General features: G+C 40.3%; 1 protein-coding gene across 3 annotated transcripts in view; it reads right to left on the reverse strand.

The window, feature by feature from the left end:
• Positions 1–1,653: 1,653 nt before the first annotated feature.
• The window catches only part of fmnl1b (formin-like 1b), a 42,878-nt gene continuing 24,781 nt past the window's right edge, over positions 1,654–19,750 (reverse strand). For all 3 annotated transcript variants that reach the window (XM_083994697.1, XM_083994696.1, XM_083994698.1), the window contains 17 exons: positions 18,779–18,853; positions 17,133–17,243; positions 16,859–17,008; positions 15,209–15,310; positions 14,495–14,747; positions 11,986–12,246; positions 11,715–11,839; positions 9,643–9,845; positions 9,294–9,528; positions 7,733–7,801; positions 7,276–7,356; positions 7,048–7,177; positions 6,202–6,368; positions 6,012–6,113; positions 5,764–5,862; positions 4,835–4,949; positions 1,654–2,173 (listed from right to left, as the gene is read on the reverse strand). In XM_083994697.1, the coding sequence (XP_083850823.1) occupies positions 2,073–2,173; positions 4,835–4,949; positions 5,764–5,862; positions 6,012–6,113; positions 6,202–6,368; positions 7,048–7,177; positions 7,276–7,356; positions 7,733–7,801; positions 9,294–9,528; positions 9,643–9,845; positions 11,715–11,839; positions 11,986–12,246; positions 14,495–14,747; positions 15,209–15,310; positions 16,859–17,008; positions 17,133–17,243; positions 18,779–18,853 (2,379 nt within the window). In that variant the 3' untranslated portion in view covers positions 1,654–2,072. The remainder of the gene's footprint in view (positions 2,174–4,834; positions 4,950–5,763; positions 5,863–6,011; positions 6,114–6,201; positions 6,369–7,047; positions 7,178–7,275; positions 7,357–7,732; positions 7,802–9,293; positions 9,529–9,642; positions 9,846–11,714; positions 11,840–11,985; positions 12,247–14,494; positions 14,748–15,208; positions 15,311–16,858; positions 17,009–17,132; positions 17,244–18,778; positions 18,854–19,750) is intronic.

The raw sequence follows: 19,750 nt of genomic DNA on the forward strand, positions 1-19,750 counted from the left end.
ATCGCAGAGAGAGATTCAAGCGTGAAGACGGTGCAAAACGCTGCCGACGAGCTCACAGCGAGTCTCGATCCTCTGGCGCAGCAGCTGAGGATCATCGACGACACCGTCAGCGCCGACGAGTCGACGAGCGGAAGCGGAGATCACGAGAAAAGAGTCGCGGCACAAGCCTCCAGGACTCTGGTTGCCGTGACGACAGCGCAGAGACTCATCATGAGCGACTGTCGCAGAGCCGGCGGACGCCCGAGAGAGTTCGTAGCAGAGGCAGCGAAACGAAGCAGCAAAATCACAGAGATGCTGAGAGGAATGAGATCAGAGGCAGGAAAACTGCTGACGTCACTGGAGAAGAAAAACTGACGACTCATCAGTTCATTTAAACTTCAACAGTTCAACAACATCCATGTAGTTTTACTGCCTTTCAATTAAAAGTTTAGTTTGTTTGTTTTAAAACCTGAGACTCATCATCAGACTTTTTCACTCTTTCATAACTTTGTTTTTCTTAATAAAGTTGCACAAATTAAACTTCACCCCAAGCTTGTTTCTGTCTTTTTTTTTTTGTGGGTTTTGTTAATTAAAACCCACTATAACTAAAACTATAACTAAACTCATGTCAGGTTTCTGTCAGAAAACAGTTTTAATTATATCAATAAATTGTCATGTTTTATGATGGACTTAAAAACTGATATTTGAGAAAAATGAAAATTTTGCAAAGTTTCAGTTTTACAATTAAAAATATAATATTTTGCGATAAAATTGTAATTAGGAAATAGTCATAGCTTGATGAGGAAAAGTATGATTGATTCCTATAATTACCGTAATTTAAAGCAGATATCAGTGGAATGTTTTTGTTAATATAAGTCCTAAATAGTCCTATTTTCCGTCAGCAATCACTTACATGAAGTATTTCAGCCTAAACACGAGTCTCTCCGTCACTCTGCTCTGCTGTAACCCGAGGAGAAAATTTTCCTTGTGGGATACAAGTGTTATCCAATGAGGAGAGAGAACGGCATGAAGGGCTGTGTGTGCAGCCAAGGGATGCGCGTGAATGTGGTGACGTAGCACGAGGACCAATTGATGCCTGACAAGGGCGGGGGCTGCTAACTCATGGTGCGTTCAAAGAAACTCGTACTTTGTGTTTTTCCTTCCTGTGAAGTCATACCAGTTCGATCTGGTACGAGTTCACGGGTCGGAAGTTACGAGTGGCCGTTATAGGGAACTTTCACAGACAACAGGATGGTAAAAACACGAGCTACGGGTTACCTGGAACGCTACCAAGTCGTAGTTGTGACTTGAAGCTGTAACTTACGGTTTCAAAAGCCTGCCTTGAACGCAGCATTAGCCGAAACGGCCGTGAAGCTGATATCTGCTATACTAATAATTTAGTAAAATGTTCCTGTTTTATTTTCCATATTTTATTTTCCATTGTCAATTTTACATACAATTTTACGTAGAAAAGGTCTACAAAAAAAATTTGAAAATTTTCCATGAAATCTCAACGTTTTGAAAGAGAAACCACAAAAAATAAATTGGAATTAGAGAAAAACTGGTATTATTTGTTGGACTGAAGTTGTAACAGCAGCAAATGTGTCAATACATGTGTGAATCCATGAAAAGAAATAAAAGTCCTAGAAACCAAACGTAGAGCAGTATAAAACACTTTATTTGTTGAAATGCAGAAGTGAAGTAGAAGTTCATCATCCTCAGTATTAAAAATAATTTAAATATTTTACAAATCTTCAGCTTAAATCTTTGATCTTTAATCTACTGCGGAGACAGGAAGATGAATGGTGCTGCTGTAATTAAAATTCTCTTTCAAATGAAACCAATTAAAAAATCATGTTGTGAGAACTTAAATAAAAAAAAGAAATTGATTGAAAATGATTCATGAGGTTTTTTTCTTCTTTTTTTTCTGTCAGTTAGCGGCGTTAACGAGGAGCTCGTCTCTCTCTTCTCTGTAATCGTCTCAATCAGCGTCGTTAGCGTCTCATCGTGTGTCTGAGGTCGTTGTTTGTTTGGTTTGTCGTCGTCTCTGTGAGTCGTGCTCTTTCACCTCAGTGCCGTTCGCTCGGCAGCCGTCACAGCGAGATGTCCGAGGACACGTGCAGCTGTTGCCCCGGTTTCCACTTGGCGCTGCGCCGCCCGCCGTCCGCCCGTCTGTACGGCTGATTCCTCAGATCTGAGGAGGACGAACAACAACAACAACACACAGGTCAGAAATAAACCGGTTCATATTGGCACAAATATAAAGTGGAGGTTCAACATTTTACCGTTTAACAATAAATAACTCTATTAAATGTGAGTAGATTGAACTGATATTAATTGATCAGACCCTAATTGATGTTTCTTTTTTTTTTTTTTATATATATATATATTTTTATTTCCAATAAATTAACAAAAAGGATACAACAACAAAAATATCCATCCTGAAACAATATCGATGATAGGGTGACTTGTACAGTTTCTTTCTTTCTTCTTTTTTTTTTGTTTAACCCATGTATATATACTAGCTATATAGGACAGACAAGATAAATTGATGTTTCTATAATGATAATTTAGACAATAATGATCTTTAATCTGTGAAAGCAGAGTGTGTCTTTATTCATTAGAAACTTTTCACCTTTTTTTTTTTTTACTGATTTTGAAAAAGTGTTTGCGTGTGTGTAAACATCAGGAATATAAACAAATTTTTTAACCCCCTAACATCAATATCGGCCTCAAAAACCCAAGATCAACATTAAACCCTCTACGACGGAGTATTATTTTTCACAGACTTCAAGAATAAAGTCATAGTTTTTTGAGAATAAAGTCATAATTTTATGACAAAAAAGGCAAAATTTACAAGAAAAAAATTAATAATATTACAAGAAAAAAGTAATAATTTTACGAGAATTAAAGCAGAAGTAAGCGATCCGGTCGTTTTGGCTAATGCTGCGTTCCAGGCAGGCTTTTGAAACCGTAAATTACAGCTTCAAGTCACGACTTACGACTTTGTAGCGTTCCAGGCAACCCACTCGTGTTTTTCCGACCTGTTTTACCTGTGAAAGTCACTATAACGGCCACTCGTAACTTCCGACCCGTGAACTCGTACCAGATCGAACTGGTACCACTTCACAGGTCGGAAAAACACAAGTTACGGGTTGCCTTGAACGCACCATAGCGTCTTGTCAGCCGATGGAGTTAGCAGCCCCCGCCCTCGTCATGGATCTATTGGTCCTCGTCCCTACGTCACCACATTCACGGCATCCCTTGGCTGCACACACAGCCCTTCATGCCGTTCTCTCTCCTCATTGGATAAAACTTGTAGGATACGAGAAAAGTTTTCTCCTCGGCTCAGAGCAGAGCAGAGTGACTGACAGACCCGTGTTTCGGTCCAAACACTCTATGTAAGTAATTGCTGTCGGAACATATAACTATTTAAGACTTATATTAACACAAAAATATCGCTTACTTCTGCTTTAAGTTGCAATTTTATGAGAAAAAAGCAGCGATTTCCTCCAGGTCCGCCTGGTTCTTTCTGCGGAATAGATGCATTTTCTTGCATATTCTTTTCAAAGTCCTGATACTGATGACAATGTGGTGCTGATGAGCCAAAAGATCAAGTATCTCCTTGTTTGTGAAACCTACACATAAGTACAACTTCACAAAAATGTTCCACAGCTTCATTTTAACAACTTTCCTCCTCTAAAACAACAGGTTAAACACTTGTTTCTCTTAAAATTATGACTTTTTTCTCATAAAACTATTACTTTTTTTTTCAATGTGGCCCTAATACTCCATCGTTACCCTCTGTACCTTTAATATAATTTCCTTATTGATGTATTTGTTGTGAGTAGCGTGTAGATCTATATAAATATGTATGTGTACAGATCGGTGTATGTAAATGAAAGGAATTTGAGAGCCCTAAGAACACACTTGTGTATGTCCTTTGTGTAAAACATGACTTATGTCACTGTCACAAACTGTAGATGCTAGCTGTGCACCACAAACGTGCTGTAATAAGAGTTTCTGTTAATAAAAATAAATCCCAGATCAGGTCTTGTTTAATTCTTCACCTTGTTAATATTCATCTGTAAAAACACGATGAAGACGGAGGTGAAGAACAGAAGAAGGAGATAGATTTATTTATGTCTCTCTATATATTTTCTGTAGCTTCTGAGAATAAAAAGCATCAGAGGGAAAAAAAAACAGAGTTTGGTTTGTGTGGTCGTTCAGTTTGAAGGACGTGTCGTCGTCGTCATCGTCACATCAGCTTCTTTCATCCACTTTAAAAGCAGCCGAGGTTTTCAACGAGCCTTAAAAGGGTCGACGTCTCCAGAGAGGAACAAACACAGTAAACACAAACTAAACAGAAGTTTCAAGGGCAGAGCTGAGCCGCTGGCAGAGCTCAGCCTCCACTCACACTTCAACATCTTTTACGTAGAGTTAAGTGGTTTTTAAGGTGGAATTAATCAGAAATTAAAGGTCACAGAGGATGTTTTTTTGTTATTTTCCTGTTTCCAGTCGTCAGAGTCGGAGAGGTTTAAGGACGTCACCTCGTCGCTGAAGACGGAGTCGCAGAAGAGACGAGAGGAGCGTTTGGCAGAGCGAGCCGTGAAGGGCACGGACTTTAGAGCTGAAGATACGACAGGTAGAGGAAGAGAAGAGAGGAGGGACAAACAAGAGAGAGAAAGAGAGGGGGAAAGAAAGGAGGAATAAAAGTGAGAGAAGCTTCAACAGAAAGAAACGAGTGAGTCAACAGGATGAAAAACAGGAGGTCAAGAGGATTAATGAAGCAGCTCTATGGTGATGATGCTACAGTTTCCCTTCACTCCCAGCCACTATGCTAAGCTAAGCTAACCTGTGATGATGTCCTCGATGGCGCCGTCCTTCCCCTCCCTCACCAGCGGAGACACCTGCCGCCTCTTCAGCTCCGCGATCAGGTCCATCTGAGGCAGCCTGGGCGCCATGGAAACCTGAGGCATCGTACAAGTAGAGAGGATCAAACATGAAAGTCAAAGTTTTAATGTGACTTTTTTTTTTTCCTCAAGGTTTCTCACAACACAAATCTTATTATGGAAGAGTCAAATCAGATTCATTAATCATTTAGTAAATTATAAATATGTTTCTGAACATTTGTATGAAGGACAAAAAAATGACATAAGTGAAGTTAAAAATGATTACATGCCATTTTTTTTAAATCAAAAATGCAATTTCTGTTTTTAAATTTTATTAATTTTCACAATTTATTTAGTAATTGATACAATTATTCAATACAGGTATTTTAATGAAATACAAGAATGCAGAAATACAGAAATAAAAAAATAACAAATTTAGATTTTTAGATGCCTAAATACATTTATTTACCAAAATAAATGTATTTAGGCATTTAATTGTTTATTTACATACTTATCTATTTTTAATTATACATATACAACATTTGCTCAGATTGTTTTTCTTTTTTTCTGTTTGTTTTACCATTATGTTCTTTACTTACCAGCTTTACAAATACATTTCCGTATTGCAGTGATTTAATTGGAAATCCATGGGTAAATGTTAAATTATTTTATTCTATTCTAATAAATTTTGTCTTTTGTCTTTTTGTCTAGTTTTGTCTCGTGTTTCTTGACCCCTCCGAGCTGCTGTAGTTTCCTGGTCTCATCTGTTACAGCAGCACAGTGTCGTTTTTGACATTTCAAATTAAAAGACCCAAAGTCGAATCAAACTGAAATGAACCTTTAACATGCAGCAGTCAGTGTGTGTGTGTGTGTGTGTGTGTGTGTGTGTCACCTTGTTCTCTTTGACCTCGGGTTTGGGTGGAGTCGACGGAGCGTCACAGTGGAGGACGTGTTGTTGTTTCCTCCTCTGCTCGTTCTCCTGCTCCGCTTGCTGAATGAAACATCAGTGAAGTTGATGTTAATCTACCGATGATCGACATGTGAAGGTCGAACAGCGACGTCACCACCAGGAAACTGGAACTGCAAAGTGAGTTCATTTAGCCCTGGCTGGATCGATACAGTGTGAGAGAGTTATCTGACCTTGTAGGCTTTGATGAATCGGACAAACACGGGGAAGAACATGGCGGGAGGAGTGGTCTTAGGGTTCTCGCCAAAATACTCCACAGCCGACTCGTACGCGTCCTGGAAACAACACACAAAGCAAAAATTTAAACAAAGAAATGGAGGTGGACGCTGGAAATGTGAGTGAATCTGAGTGATTTTTTCGAACCTGTGCAGTTTTCCCGTCGACGGAGAGCGAGTCGAGCAGCTCGGCGTTTCTGCTGAGGAACGTCTGCAGCACCGGGTTTTCCTCCCCCTCCACGGAGAACTCCCTCCTGGTCCCCTCCATGCCTCGATCCAGAGCCCGGACGTCCTGCACAACCGTGTCCAGAGAGACTACAGCACAGAGCACGGGTGTCAGCAGCTATACTGTATTCATCTTTATATAATAACATTTACCTTTATTCTGAAGGAGCTTTAACACAAACGTCTACTTTTATTCTGAAGGAGTTTAATACTAACATCTACCTTTATATTTTATGGAGCTTTAACTAAAGTGTCCAATCAAATGTAAAATGAGGATTTGGCTAACATCTCTGCACTGTTGATCCAATAAAAGAAGACTTTTTATTTTTGCTGCTTTCAAATCTGATAAATTGTGATTTCAGGCATTTGAATGACTTTCTTTATAGTTCTGCAACAGATTAATAGAAAAACTAATCTGTGAAGAATTTTCAGTTTAAAAACTATTTCAAGGAAACAAATAGTTTAGTTTTAGTGTTTAGAGAAAATGCATCAAACTGAACTATGTGAGTTGTGTGGTGCTGATTTAACATAAAAAATCACATTAAAAAAATGTTTAACATGCCCATGCTTGGTATCTTTTTTTTCAGCACTACTTCATCTATACAGCCTGATAATAATTAAATCTTAAGTGAATAAATAACACGCTCCCATCCCATCCCCCCGATTAATGTTTTTTGTACTATTTTGAACTGTGTGTGTGTGTGTGTGTGTGTGTGTGTGTGTGTGTGTGGAGCTTTGTGACAGGTGGATGATGCAGGTGAGTCTGTACCCAGCGACGCTTTGTCCAGGAAGTGCAGCTCGGTGTAGAAGCAGCAGAGCTCTGGGTATTTCTCCTGGATGATGCCGACGATGAAGTGAAGCAGCGTCTGTTTTCGGTCTGTAGATTTAGTGTCCAACAGCTGAGACAAAATTTTAAAAAAGTGTGTGATCACAAGGTTGGTAAAATAATATATACTATATATAATATATTCTTTACTTATGTTCCAGTTTCACTCACCAGGTCTAAGCTCTGCAGGCGGAAGCCGTACGCTGCCCCTCGCTTACTGCTGTTCATGTAGTTTCCAAACGCCAAGATGATCTTCACAGAAAATTATCAATCAATCAAACTATTTTATTATGACAAAACATTACCGGCATGCACATGAAATACTGAAATCAGACACAAGGTCATACAAGTAAAAAATAAAAGTATTGAAATACGGCACTTAAACCACAGAGACTCACATTTCAAAAAATAATAAAACATAAATTGCTTTGACCCCTTCTCCTCAAACTCTACAGATAAAAACAGAAAATATTTTCCCTTCATTAAACACAGCCTCGGCACAAGGTGAAGCTTTTTACCTTGATGAAATGAAAAATAAAAATGTAACTGCTCATTTTTTCCTTTGACTCTCAGATTCCTGATGAAATAAAAAAAAACAAACTCAGACACATAATGAGCAGAAACTCACCTCAAGGATTTTCTTCAGTTTGCTCGAGGACTTGATCGACATCGAGGCGGCGATGACGGCGTTCAGTTGCTGAGAGAATAAAAAGTTGATACGACGATTCATTTATTTCCAAACTGAGCAGAAAGAGATGATCACATAACACTTCATTCACACTGCGGAGGATCACATCACTAATCTACACTGGCTCCCATTAACCCTTCAGAGTCTACAGCGTTTTCTAACAAATTTTATAACTGGCATTTTATTTTATTTATCAGATATTTATTGACTAGTTACGTTTTTGTTCTGTTTTGTTTTGTTTTTTGGTAATGTATGGTTGTTGTATCGTCACATGCAATGACAATAAAGTTTTCTATTCTATTATATATAATTTCTATTCTGTATTGCTCTCGCCTGGTCTCCTTGTGTATTAACGCTTGTAAAACCTCAGCCCTGTGATGCACAATCAAGCAATTGACATCCTTTTTTTCAGGATATTCATTCTGTAGTGGAGTCATATGAAGGTAGAAAAAGCTACATGGAGGAAAACAAAAAACGGAAAACAAATTTTGCAAATATTTGTTCGAAACACACAAAAAGTTCTTATAATCTTCTTTTTAGACACTATATAACTGTTCTTTAAGGTCTTGGGGGAATAGAATAAGGGCTCTAACTATGATATAAAATGTATTATTTACATTATTTTCAAAAATGCCCCACTCGTCTGACATGAAAACAGTTTCTGTCTGACATTTCCATGGGGTGCACTGGCTTTTTTGTCTTTTTTCCTGCAGTGAACAAACTTTCTCCTTCCATATGAGGCCTGTGTCTTGGTCTTAGCTTACGTAAAATGAGCAAATGTTAATCTACAAGGCAACAGATGATGTAAATGAACACTCTTTGGCACATCGTGTGAAGGTGCACGGGTCTCCTGTGATGGGACAGGAGTCTCCTATTGGACACGGATGTTTGAGGCAGGACGACTCAGCTTCTAGGTGAGCTACAGACACACCAGAGGACTGAAGTTTCTCGCTTTCAATAAAAAAAGAACTACATTGCTATCATTCAGCCAGTCAACCAGAGATAGACATGAAAGAGTGAAACAATGCCCCTGCCACCAACCTCAGAGGGTTAATACATCATTCTACAAAGGCTCAACCTTATTTATATAGTTGTGGATTCTGTAACCCTTTAATTTACAGGCCTCTAATTACGTGAAATAACAATTAATTGCGTAGTAATGTCAAGAAATAGTTTAGAAATAACAGTCATTTTCATAGTAAAGTCATGATTTCATAAAGTCAAAAGATTCCACATGCTTTTCATGTTTTGAATTTTTTGGGAAAGGCCAGAATTTTTCTCCACCAAGTCCTTTGACCAATTGACCGTTATTTCTGGGCTGTTTCTATGCAATCAATTGTTATTTCTTGGCTATAATTCTCGACATTACTATGAAACTGACCGTTATTTCTTGGCTATTTCTAGACATTATGATGCAATTGCAATGCTGTGAATTATTGTGTTAAATCAAAGTGTAATGAAGTTCCTCTGTCCTCCCCTCCTCCCTCCTCTGTGAACTCACAGGTTGTATCATCTGGACGCTGTCGGGGAAATTGCCCATGAAGGTGAGCGTGCTGATGCGCTGGGCGAGCCGCGGGATCTTGCTGAAGCGCACCATGAAGCGGTCCTCCTCGCTGAGCTCGTCCAGGGGCCGGCCCTCGCACTCGTAGTTGTGGATGAGCTTCGTCTCGTACTCGGTGGGGATGAAACGCTCCAGCAGCTCGAGGAAGTCCAGGCTCAGAGCTCGCTGGTTGTACCTGTGGGGGCGGCAAGTGATGTGAATTTAAAGCGTCTCAGTGAGTTTGTACAGACGAGACAGAGACAGAGAGACAGAGAGAGAAAAGTAGTTCAGGTTCAGGAGAGCAGCGTACGTCTCGATGGCGCAGCAGATGTCGGACGCAGCCATCCCCTCCTTACGCAGCGTGATGGCCAGGTTCTTGGCCCGGTTCGGCTCCATCAGAGACACTTTACTGGGCGTCTTCTGGGCCAGTTTCATCTTGAGGGTCCCGGATTCGACAGGCGCCGACTGGGCCTTGGTTTTAAACTGCTCCTCGAAGGCCGCCATGTTGAGCTCCTGATGGGAGAGTTCAAGAAAAGACATTTGTCATTTTTTATAAAGAAGTTTAACCCTAGACATTAGTTTGTGTTTTTGTTTTGTTGTGTTTTGTTAGATTTTTTACATAACTTTACCTGTGTTGATGCAAATAACATGAAATTTGTCCAGGTTGTGTATTCTGGGATTCATTTTTTTTCCTTCAAGTCTTTCATATGCCTTTCAAACTAAATACTACAGAGCAATATGTGTCCCTTCCCTCCCATTCAAAATGCATGCGAATACACTACACTACCATTGTAATTGCAATTTTCTTTTATTTTTTTCATTCCCTGGTGTTGAAATCCCCTCAAAATTGTGGCCCAAGTCTCAATGTTTGATGAGGACTGAAGTTAATAATGGCATTCATAAATAAAAAAAAAAGGGGAAGAATTATATTGATACATAATATTTCTATGGCGATCTTTAAAAGAGCATTGTTGAAAACAGATGAAAACAAATACAAACTAAACACTCTACATGGCCTACCCGGTCCCTTTTTAATGCACCACAAACACCCTGTTTTTAATGCACCACACTAACAAATACAAAGGAAAGGGAAAGGTGGGCTGGGGGCGACCCAGGGTGGCTGGGTGTGGCGTGGCGGGGGGTTGACTAGGGGCGGTGGCGGCGGGGGTCCAGGGTCCGGTGCCTGGCCGATCAACGGGACCCGATACATCTTGTCAATGTGACATTCCACAAAATGACCCCAGTTTATTATTTACTTATCCATGCATTTACTTGTTCAATCGTTTTTGGGTTTTCGCTCCTTATTTTTCAACTTTATTCGTTTATTATTTATTTACTTTTTTTCCCCCTCTTCCTCTCATTCGCACCGCTTCTTTAATTCATTTTATTAATCAATCAAATTACCTGTCTATTCTTATTTATTCACTCATGTCCAATTCCACTTAAGCACCCATCCTCTGCCCCCTCTTCCCTTGTTTCATTCTTTCATTCTTTCATCCTTGATCCCGGCTGTTCCCTTTTCTTCCATCTCACCTCCAGAATTAATGCTGTCATCAGTACTGTTATGTTTGCTATATGTTTGCTGTCATAGCTGTTATACCCTTTGTATCGTTTTTGTTGTTGAGACCTAGGTCACCGTCGTGATTCTTTAATTTCTTTCCTTTTCTTTGCACTATTACCATCACCACACTACACTGCACTCGAACTACACACGCACACCTTCTGTATCCATTGCTGTATGTCCGTTATGTTGTTTGTCTTGTGTTTCACAATAAAAAAAATAATAATAATAAAATAAAATAAAAAATAAAAAATAAAAAATAAAAGAGCATTGTGTGATTTGTGTGTGTCCAAGGAACACAGGTGGAGCAATTTATTTACAAATGACTGCACCAAAAAATAGAAATTGATCAGAATCAGTGTTGCTGCCAATTTATGACCGTCCCAGGCTCTAATATATAATCGCTTAAAAAATGTGTTATTTGCACATATGGGATGTGAAAAAAAAATCAACATTTTGTGTTTTCCATAAAAGAAAAACAAAAAACAGATACTTTAATCGCTAAAACTGGCATTTAAGGAGTTAAAAATTCAAAAACTTCATGAATATTTGTTATGTATGGTGAGGACTGAGGTTAATAATGCCATTCTTTTTTTTTTTTTTAATGGAAAAAGAGCATTTTGTTTGTGTCTAAGGGACCAAGTGAGGTGCAAATTACAGATTTTTTTAATCAATTCTCACAAACTTGGGGCCAGAAGACAAACCAAATATGTTAAAGAGCCTTCAAAAAGTGATATTTCCATACTATGTGCCCTTTAAGGTGATTTGAAATTTGACTGAGACATTAAAAAACAGTCTCTGTGGACAGGAAGTGGTCGAACCTGCAGGACGTGTTCGTCGTCCAGCTCGTTGAAGACGGTCCCGACCACCTGGTTGGATTTGAGCGCCTGCCAGTTCAACAGAGGCATCCGGTACTTGGTCTGAACCGGCGTCTTTTTCCTACGACCTGGAACAAACGACAGTGAAACGTTGATGACGATGATGTGAAACAGAATATTAATTATTATGTTTCTCTCTGACCTGATGATAAATTATTTGTAAAAAGTAGCTCCAGTAGTTTGTGGATGTTTTGTTGCCTGATGGTCGACTCACCTGAGCTCCCATCGGCCCCCGGTGGCGGCGGCGCTCCACCAGCACCAGGAGGAAGCAGCAGAGGAGGAGGAGGAGGAGGAGGAGGAGGAGCTGCGGTTGGGCCTGGAGGAGGTGGGGGAGGAGGTGGTGGTGGAGGAGGAGGAGGAGGAGGAGCAGGAGGAGCTTGTTTCGTCTCTAAAGAAGCTTCAGAGAGATGTGGCGGCGAGTCGGAGGAGGTGGGCGGAGCCTCAGGGATGTTAGCTGCGTCCACTTCGTCTTGCGCTGCGAGAGAAACAATTCACATTTTATCTTCAGTAAAGTCTGAAACGTTTCTGCAGGTGGAGACGAGATCATCAGAGACGATAATGAAGTCGGACATTTAATCTGTAGCTGTCACTTCAAGGGATAGTTCACTCAAAATTCAAATTTCACTCATTATCTACTCACCCTCATGTCGACTAAGAGCTGGGAGAAGTTTCAGAGTCCTCCGTGGCTTCTCTGAGTTACAGCGGGGCTCCGTGCAGCACTGCATGTCCATATGACGGTTGCGAACGGAGCCCACATTTCTTCTTCCAAAAAGACACACCAAAAAACATCCAAATACCTCCCTAACCCTACTCTTCCTGGTCCGTCCAAATCTTGCACAATTTGCGCCGGCGCGATTTGCACTGACCAGGAGTAGTGCTGGGAGCTTCCGCTAACAAGCTTTAAACATAGACTTATTTAATTTTTTTCTGAACAATTTCTCATGTTGGGGCTTCGATACAAGAGGGACATTAAAGACGAGCACTATGGAGGTATTTGGATGTTTTTTGGTGTGTCTTTTTGGACGAAGAAAAGTGAGCTCCATCCGCAACCGTCATATGGACATGCAGTGCTGCACGGAGCCCCGCTGCAACTCAGAGAAGCCACGGAGGACTCTGAAACTTCTCCCAGCCCTTAGTCGACATGTGGGTGAGTAGATAATGAATGAAATTTCAATTTTGAGTGAACTATCCCTTTAAAAAGAAATGAAATCACTTATTTTGAAAAGAGCAACTTCGTAACTGGTGAAACAGGAACATCCGAGGTGCACGTGAATGCATCACGACACCGCTGCTTTACTAGACTCGTTTGTAAATAAAATATACACATACAAGAATCTGATGTGAAAACCACGACGGACCTTCACGAAAGCAGAAAAATGTAAAGTTAAAACATCTCACTGAGCTGCAGCAGCAAAAAAAAACTGAAAAAAAGAAAGAAAGAGCAATTATCTGGAGCAGCTCTTTCTCCACAATCCACTGTGTTAAGTCTGTGGGAGCTTATGTGGATTTTAAAGTGGAGCCTCAGTTTAATTTAATTCATCTCATCCTGAATAGATCACAGGAACAAAATGTAGCCGGAGCAGAGAAGATCAGAGGCTGTAAACTGTTTGGTCCTGAGGCCACATCCATTCATTCTCATTTTCAAGAATAACGTTTTTTTTTAAAGTGTCTCTTTGTGTAACGTTCATAACATTTAACACGTCTCTTTTTACACCAGACACACACACACACACACACACACACACACACACACACTGAGCTCGACCTGGAGGACACAGGTGAACTGTTGTTGGAGTTGGAGTTGAAAGCGACCGCCTGCGTCTCAGCTGAGAGGAGAAAGTTCAGGCATCTCTGTGATTGACAAAGGAGTTTATGGTAAGTTTTTGGTTTTGATGCCCTGAGGAAGGTTTCTAACCGAAACGCTGGCATAAAAAAATAAGAATAAAAATTGCAAGTGAGGAAAAAGTGCGCGGGAGTCTTCTTCACCAGCCCATGTTGCTCTCCTCCTCCGACGCACCTTTTATCAACCGGTGTGCAAAAGTGTTTCAACTGCGGTAAGTAATCATAAAATCACCAAGTTTGTCAGACAGGGTTCCTATGCAAGTATCGGGCTGCCGTACAAACATGGCGGGGCAAGATGGCGACACTCTCTAAGCAAGACCCTTGCTACTGTATATGTAGAAGAATAATTATAAGGCTACGAAAACCAAACAGATTTTATTTTATAGCGATTATACACTTAAAGGGACAACAAGGAGTTTCTATTTGGTTATAAAAAAAGTCTCACGTTAATGTGGATGAATCTACGTTACCCACACTTGTTAATGGCTCCATTTTCAATAAATATATCGTTTTGTCTCTATCATTATTTTGTTATTTTAATTAGTGGCGGAAACGCTGGGCGAGCTGAATGAAAACATTCTTGGCAAGACGTCCATCTTGCACCGTTCCAAGAATTTCACTGTGCGCGCGGAGGCTCATGGTAAATGTAGTATAAGAACACTTCGCTTTCCAAAACTCCTCGCTGTCCCTTTAATACAAATATATTCATGAGTAGTAGATTCAGATTTTGCCAATAAACCTGGACAGATATTACACACTGGACCTGTAAATATTATATATTATATTCCGCTACGTAGCCAAGATGGCGAATTTGCCTGCAGCAACAGTCTCATGTACGTACTGCTCCTTTAACTGTGATAAACTTCATCCTGGGCTCTGACCTGTGTGAGTCACTGCGGCCTCTGGGACGTCCTGCACCACCACCTGCAGGTCGAGCCGTCCAGACGAGGAGCGCTGCATCCGGACGAGGCCGCGCTCCGCCAGCGCCTGGACCCCGGCCTCCAGCTCCCGGAGCGCCTCGCTAGCCTGCTCCCTCTCCCTCTCTCTCTCTCTCTCCCTCTCGCGCTCCAGCTCTCTCTCTCGCTCCCGCTGCTGCAGCACGGCCACCTGGGAGCACGACTCGCGTAGACTCTCCTGTCACACACACACACACACACACACACATCAGGTTACAGTGATGCACAGTCCACGCACACACACATATTTGTCTTATTTCTAGTCAAAACAATCTCATTCTACTTAAAATAAGACTCGTCAGATAAAAAGTAGCTTGTTTTTAGACACTTTTTACTTCTTTAAAGCATATTTTCACTCAAAATAATCTGATAGTGGAGCAAGTTTTTCTTTCTTATTACAAGCACAAAAAAAACCTGCTTTCACTGGCATATTTTTCTACTTATTTCAAGTGAAAATTTGTTTGAAACAAGTGAAAATGATCTAAAAACAAGTTAAGTTTTAGTTGATGAGTCTTATTTTAAGTGGAAAGAGATTAGTTTCGACTAGAAATTAGACATTTTGACAAGAAATAAGACAAATATTCTTGGAAAGATTTTGAGTTTTTGCATTGGAGATGATGATGATGATGATGAGCTGACCTTCAGGAGCTCCACCTCCTTCGTGGTCTGAATGAGCTTCTTCTCCAGCTCCGACACTTTCTCCATCGCCTCCCTCTCACTCTCCTGCAGCCGGCTGCTCAGCTGAGACACACACACACACACACACACACACACACACACACACACACACACACAGCTTTCATTACACATTATTCATCTTTACTCATTCATTTATTCAGCCTTAATTTAATCCACATTGAGGAAGGGAGGGCTCCTCGTTTGCAAACGTGTCGAGAACATCTGAAGAAAGTTTCCATTGAGGGTTTTATAGATGAATAGAAACAATACTAAGAGCAATAAAAACAAGAGCAATAAAAACAAGGACAAACAGATTCAAAAACAGTTTCTACGCCACAGCCATAACCTTACGGGATTGAGCAATTTGGCGGAGATTGACTGTACGGTTGTGTGGTTTTTTTCCTGTTTGTTTTGTTATGTTTTATTTATTATTAACAGTACTTATTCTCATACATTCCTCATATATTCGTCAAGATATTCAAAAGACTTTCATATTTCGCTGTTGTCAGACTTTGCACAATCAACGCACTTTAAAATACAGATAAGATGACAATCACTATGGAACAATCTACCTACATCACTAAAATCAATATCTACACTGGCTTTGTTAAAAAAAAAAAACTGAAAAAATAATTATTTAGCAAAGATTTGTAGCACTTATGGATCTGTCAATCTTTATCTTTAATTTTGTATGAATATTGCTTTTTTTCTCTCTCTTATTTTTAATGTTATGAATTTCTGTATTGTCATCTTTTTTGACTTTGAAGACCACCACTGTTGTTTTTACATAGTAGAGGTATTTTCATTTTTTGGCTGCACAATTATTTTCATTGTTTTTATGTAAGCTATATACAGTAATGTGCAAATAAACTAAACTATTATAGCTATTTTTATGCTCCTTTATAGTCTTTTATTTTCTTTATAGTCTTGAGTGTTGGACTGACATTTTCATTGTACATGTGGCAATGGCAATAAAGGATATTCTATTCTATTCTATTCTGTGTGTTGTTTGTAACTGTAATAAAGAGATGAACTGTGGAGGCAGGTCTGTAGATACATAATGTCACTGTAACGTACAGTAGGACGGACATGAAGACGACCTCAATAATCTGGTTACTGATAGAGACGAGAATGTTTCCTCTGTTTGTGTATAAATATTTTTATAACTTTATGTGCAACTTCTCAAAAATGTGAAAAAAAAAACAGTTTCATCATTATTCAGTGGAGATTAATGGGTAGAAAGTGTCCCCTTATCTATCAATTTCTTAGCGAGTGCAATAATTCTTATAGTGCTCTTACCATGGTGAATTTATGAGGTGTATGTGTGCTATGTTGTGGGATATGTGCAGTGCTGTTATGTCTTGTGTTTGCTGGGTTGGAGGTGTATTGTTTTGTGGCCATCAAGGCATTTATGGGGCAGCTACAGTGTCCAAGACAAATTTCCCTGAACGAGACAATAAAGTTTATCGTATCATATCTATTTAAAATTCACTGTGACAAGAGTGAAGAGTGTAAAGAGTGATGGTGAAGCCTGGACCTGGTCTGAGCTGTTTGTTCGTGTTGTACAGTACGTGTCGTACCTGTGTGTTGTGCTGGTTGTACGTGTGGTACCTGTGCGTTGTGCTCCTGCAGCTCCTCCATGTGCTCCAGCAGAGCGTTCTTCGTCTCTGCGTCCTCCAGCAGCGCTCCGACGTCAAACACATTGTCCAGATAGGCCTGAATCTGCACCAGCAGCCGGTCGCTCTCTGTGAACTTCAACCTCTAAACACCACCACCCCAGCCACCAAAAAATAAAATAAAATAAAACATCTCATTAGTGAGCTGCAGATGTAGAAACAAACACAGATCTCTGGGGTCAGAGTGAGATGTCAGAGGTGCGACCTGCCTCCAGGTATTCGTCCAGGCCGTGTCGAGTGAACTCGTACTGCAGGTGGACTCTGAAGTTCATGTTTTCCACTGAGTGAACCACGATGTTGATGAACTGCATACAGGCCACCTGGTGGACACACACGGTAAATACACTCATGTTCAGAAGCAGCAGGAAGGAAGAAGAGAAGAGAGCGACTGAGTCCAACATGAGGCACCTGGAAGATTTAAACTAGAAAAATTGGATCTAATAGTTCTGTCAAAGTCATAATAACAACAGAAACCTAATCAATAACTGTTAGATAATAGGTTAATGGTTCAATGAATAATTAAATGGAAATACTCAATATGTGCTGCTTCTCAAATCTGACACTTCACTGCTTGTCCTTGATATTATTTTGATCAATTAATGTTATATGAAAATAAAATGTTTAGACTCCAGGAAACTGTGACGAGTCTTGTGATGTTGCATAGATAAAATAAGTCATTAATTAAAAGAAGATATAAACAGATGATTTAATTGATTATGATTATGATTCTATTATAATATCATTATCTCGTATTACTTCTAATTAAATGGTAATAGTCTAATTTTGAATCACCTGTCGCCTCATCTCCTTTTTGCAGCACACACACAGTGTCTGTATTTGCAGCTGTGAGGTGAATCAACATTCAGCCGATTGTCGTCATATCTTCTGCACATTGCACATAATTGCACACAGTCTGTTTAATTATAATGAAGACTGTCATTTTGTTAATGTCTTTGTCTGAGAGCTTCATAATGACGACTGATGACTGTAATTACTGCTTCTCTTTTTCTGTTGTTCAAACTTTCTTTCTTTTTTAACGACAGAGAAATTTTCTAAATATTAAATGAGGATCTTTTCTGTTTACACACATTCAAGTTATTTCACACAGTCGGTGTAACATGAAGAAGGTTATTAAACTTCTGTTTGTGTTGTGCTGCTATAAAAATCTGCCTGTTTATATATTTGTAAATGTATAAATTTGAATGACTTCATATTTTATATCACACTAAAGTTCATATAGCTACAGTTACAGCATTGATTAACAGTTATAGATTAGTTGTTAAAGCTTCATGAGAAGAGTTGATGACACATTAAATCACAATCTTCATTCAAACGCACATAAAATATTTGTGGACACTTTCAATGTTTAAATAAAGAGAAAAATCTGAGGGAAACGTTTCTGTCATTACTGTAAAACCTGAACTCACAAACACATTAAAGTAAGTGACGGACCAGGGACAGTTTTTCATCAACAGTCTCTCCATTTCCCTCTAAAACAACTCTGTCTGGTAACGTTGTGTTATTATCTCATAGCGTGGTGAATGTGCAGGTCACAACTTGTCCACCAGAGCGTTGTGGAGTTGTTGGATTGTGTATTTGATGAGTTTGATGAGGGAAACCAAGAAATCCCATGAGCCTCCGTACAGTAGCGTAGCTCTGAGCAGCTCACGGCTCTGCTCCGCCGTTCTAAAAATAGCTTGCACCGACAATTAAAGGTAACGAACCTACTGCTATGACTATAGGGATTATTATGGCAATGGGCCAATTTGCCAAAAAGTTGAACTATCCCTTTAAATTTGAAGCGTATTGACCGCTCTGGGCCACCGTAGTTTAGTGAATAATTTTTTTTTTTTACCATGAAGTCGATGTTGTTGTCTTCGCTGCGGAAAAACTCCATGAGGTTCTCGAATCGACTTTTCTCTCCACACACCTGAGAAACAGAAACGACAACAAGACAGAGGAGATAAAGAGACACACAGTATCACAATGCTACACACACACACACACACACAGACACACACACAGACACACACACACACACACATACACACACGCGGGTGCTTCAGTGTGTGAATGATGTGTGTGTTCAGCAAACATGTCGTCTCATTACAGCTACACACACACACACACTCGGGGCTCATGTGGCTGCAGCTTGTGGTTGTTGTGGAGTTTAGTGTCGAGTTCAGGGACGAACGCACAAACACACAAACAAACAGCAGCAGCAGCATTAAGACTCGCTGCGTCGTGCAGGATAATCACCATGGTTACGCACCAAACAGGAAGTGTGTGTGTGTGTTTTATGTGTTTGCTCAGCAGTTTCTCTCTCGTCCTTTAGCAGCAGCATGTGAGCGTTTGCAGTCTTGTACCTCCCTCCTTTTCTCTCCTCCTCCTCTTCCTCCACTTCCTCTTCCTCTACCTCCTCCTCCTCTTCCTACTCATCTTCCTCCTCCTCCCTCCTTTTCTCTCTCCTCCTCTTCCCTCCTCCTTCTCCCTCCTCATTTCTCTCCCTCCTCCCTCCTTTTCTCTCTCCTCCTCTTCCCTCCTCCTTTCTCTCCCTCCTCCCTCATTTTCTCTCTCCTCCTCTTCTTCCTACTCCTCTCTCCCCCTCCACTTTCCCCTCCTCCTCCTCCCTCCTCCTCCCTCCTCCTCTTCCTCCTCCTCTCCCTCCTCCTCCTCTTCCTCCATCCTTTTTTCTCTCTCCTCCTCTTCTTCCTCTCTCCTCCTCCTCTCTCTCCTCCTCTTCCCCTTCCTCCTCTTCTTCCTCTTTCCTCCTCCTCTTCCTTCCTCTCTCTCCTTCTCCCTCCTCCTCCCTCCTCTTCTCTCTCTC

The sequence above is a fragment of the Trachurus trachurus genome (assembly GCF_905171665.1).
Source record: "Trachurus trachurus genome assembly, chromosome: 19".
In the NCBI taxonomy this organism is placed as follows: domain Eukaryota; kingdom Metazoa; phylum Chordata; class Actinopteri; order Carangiformes; family Carangidae; genus Trachurus; species Trachurus trachurus.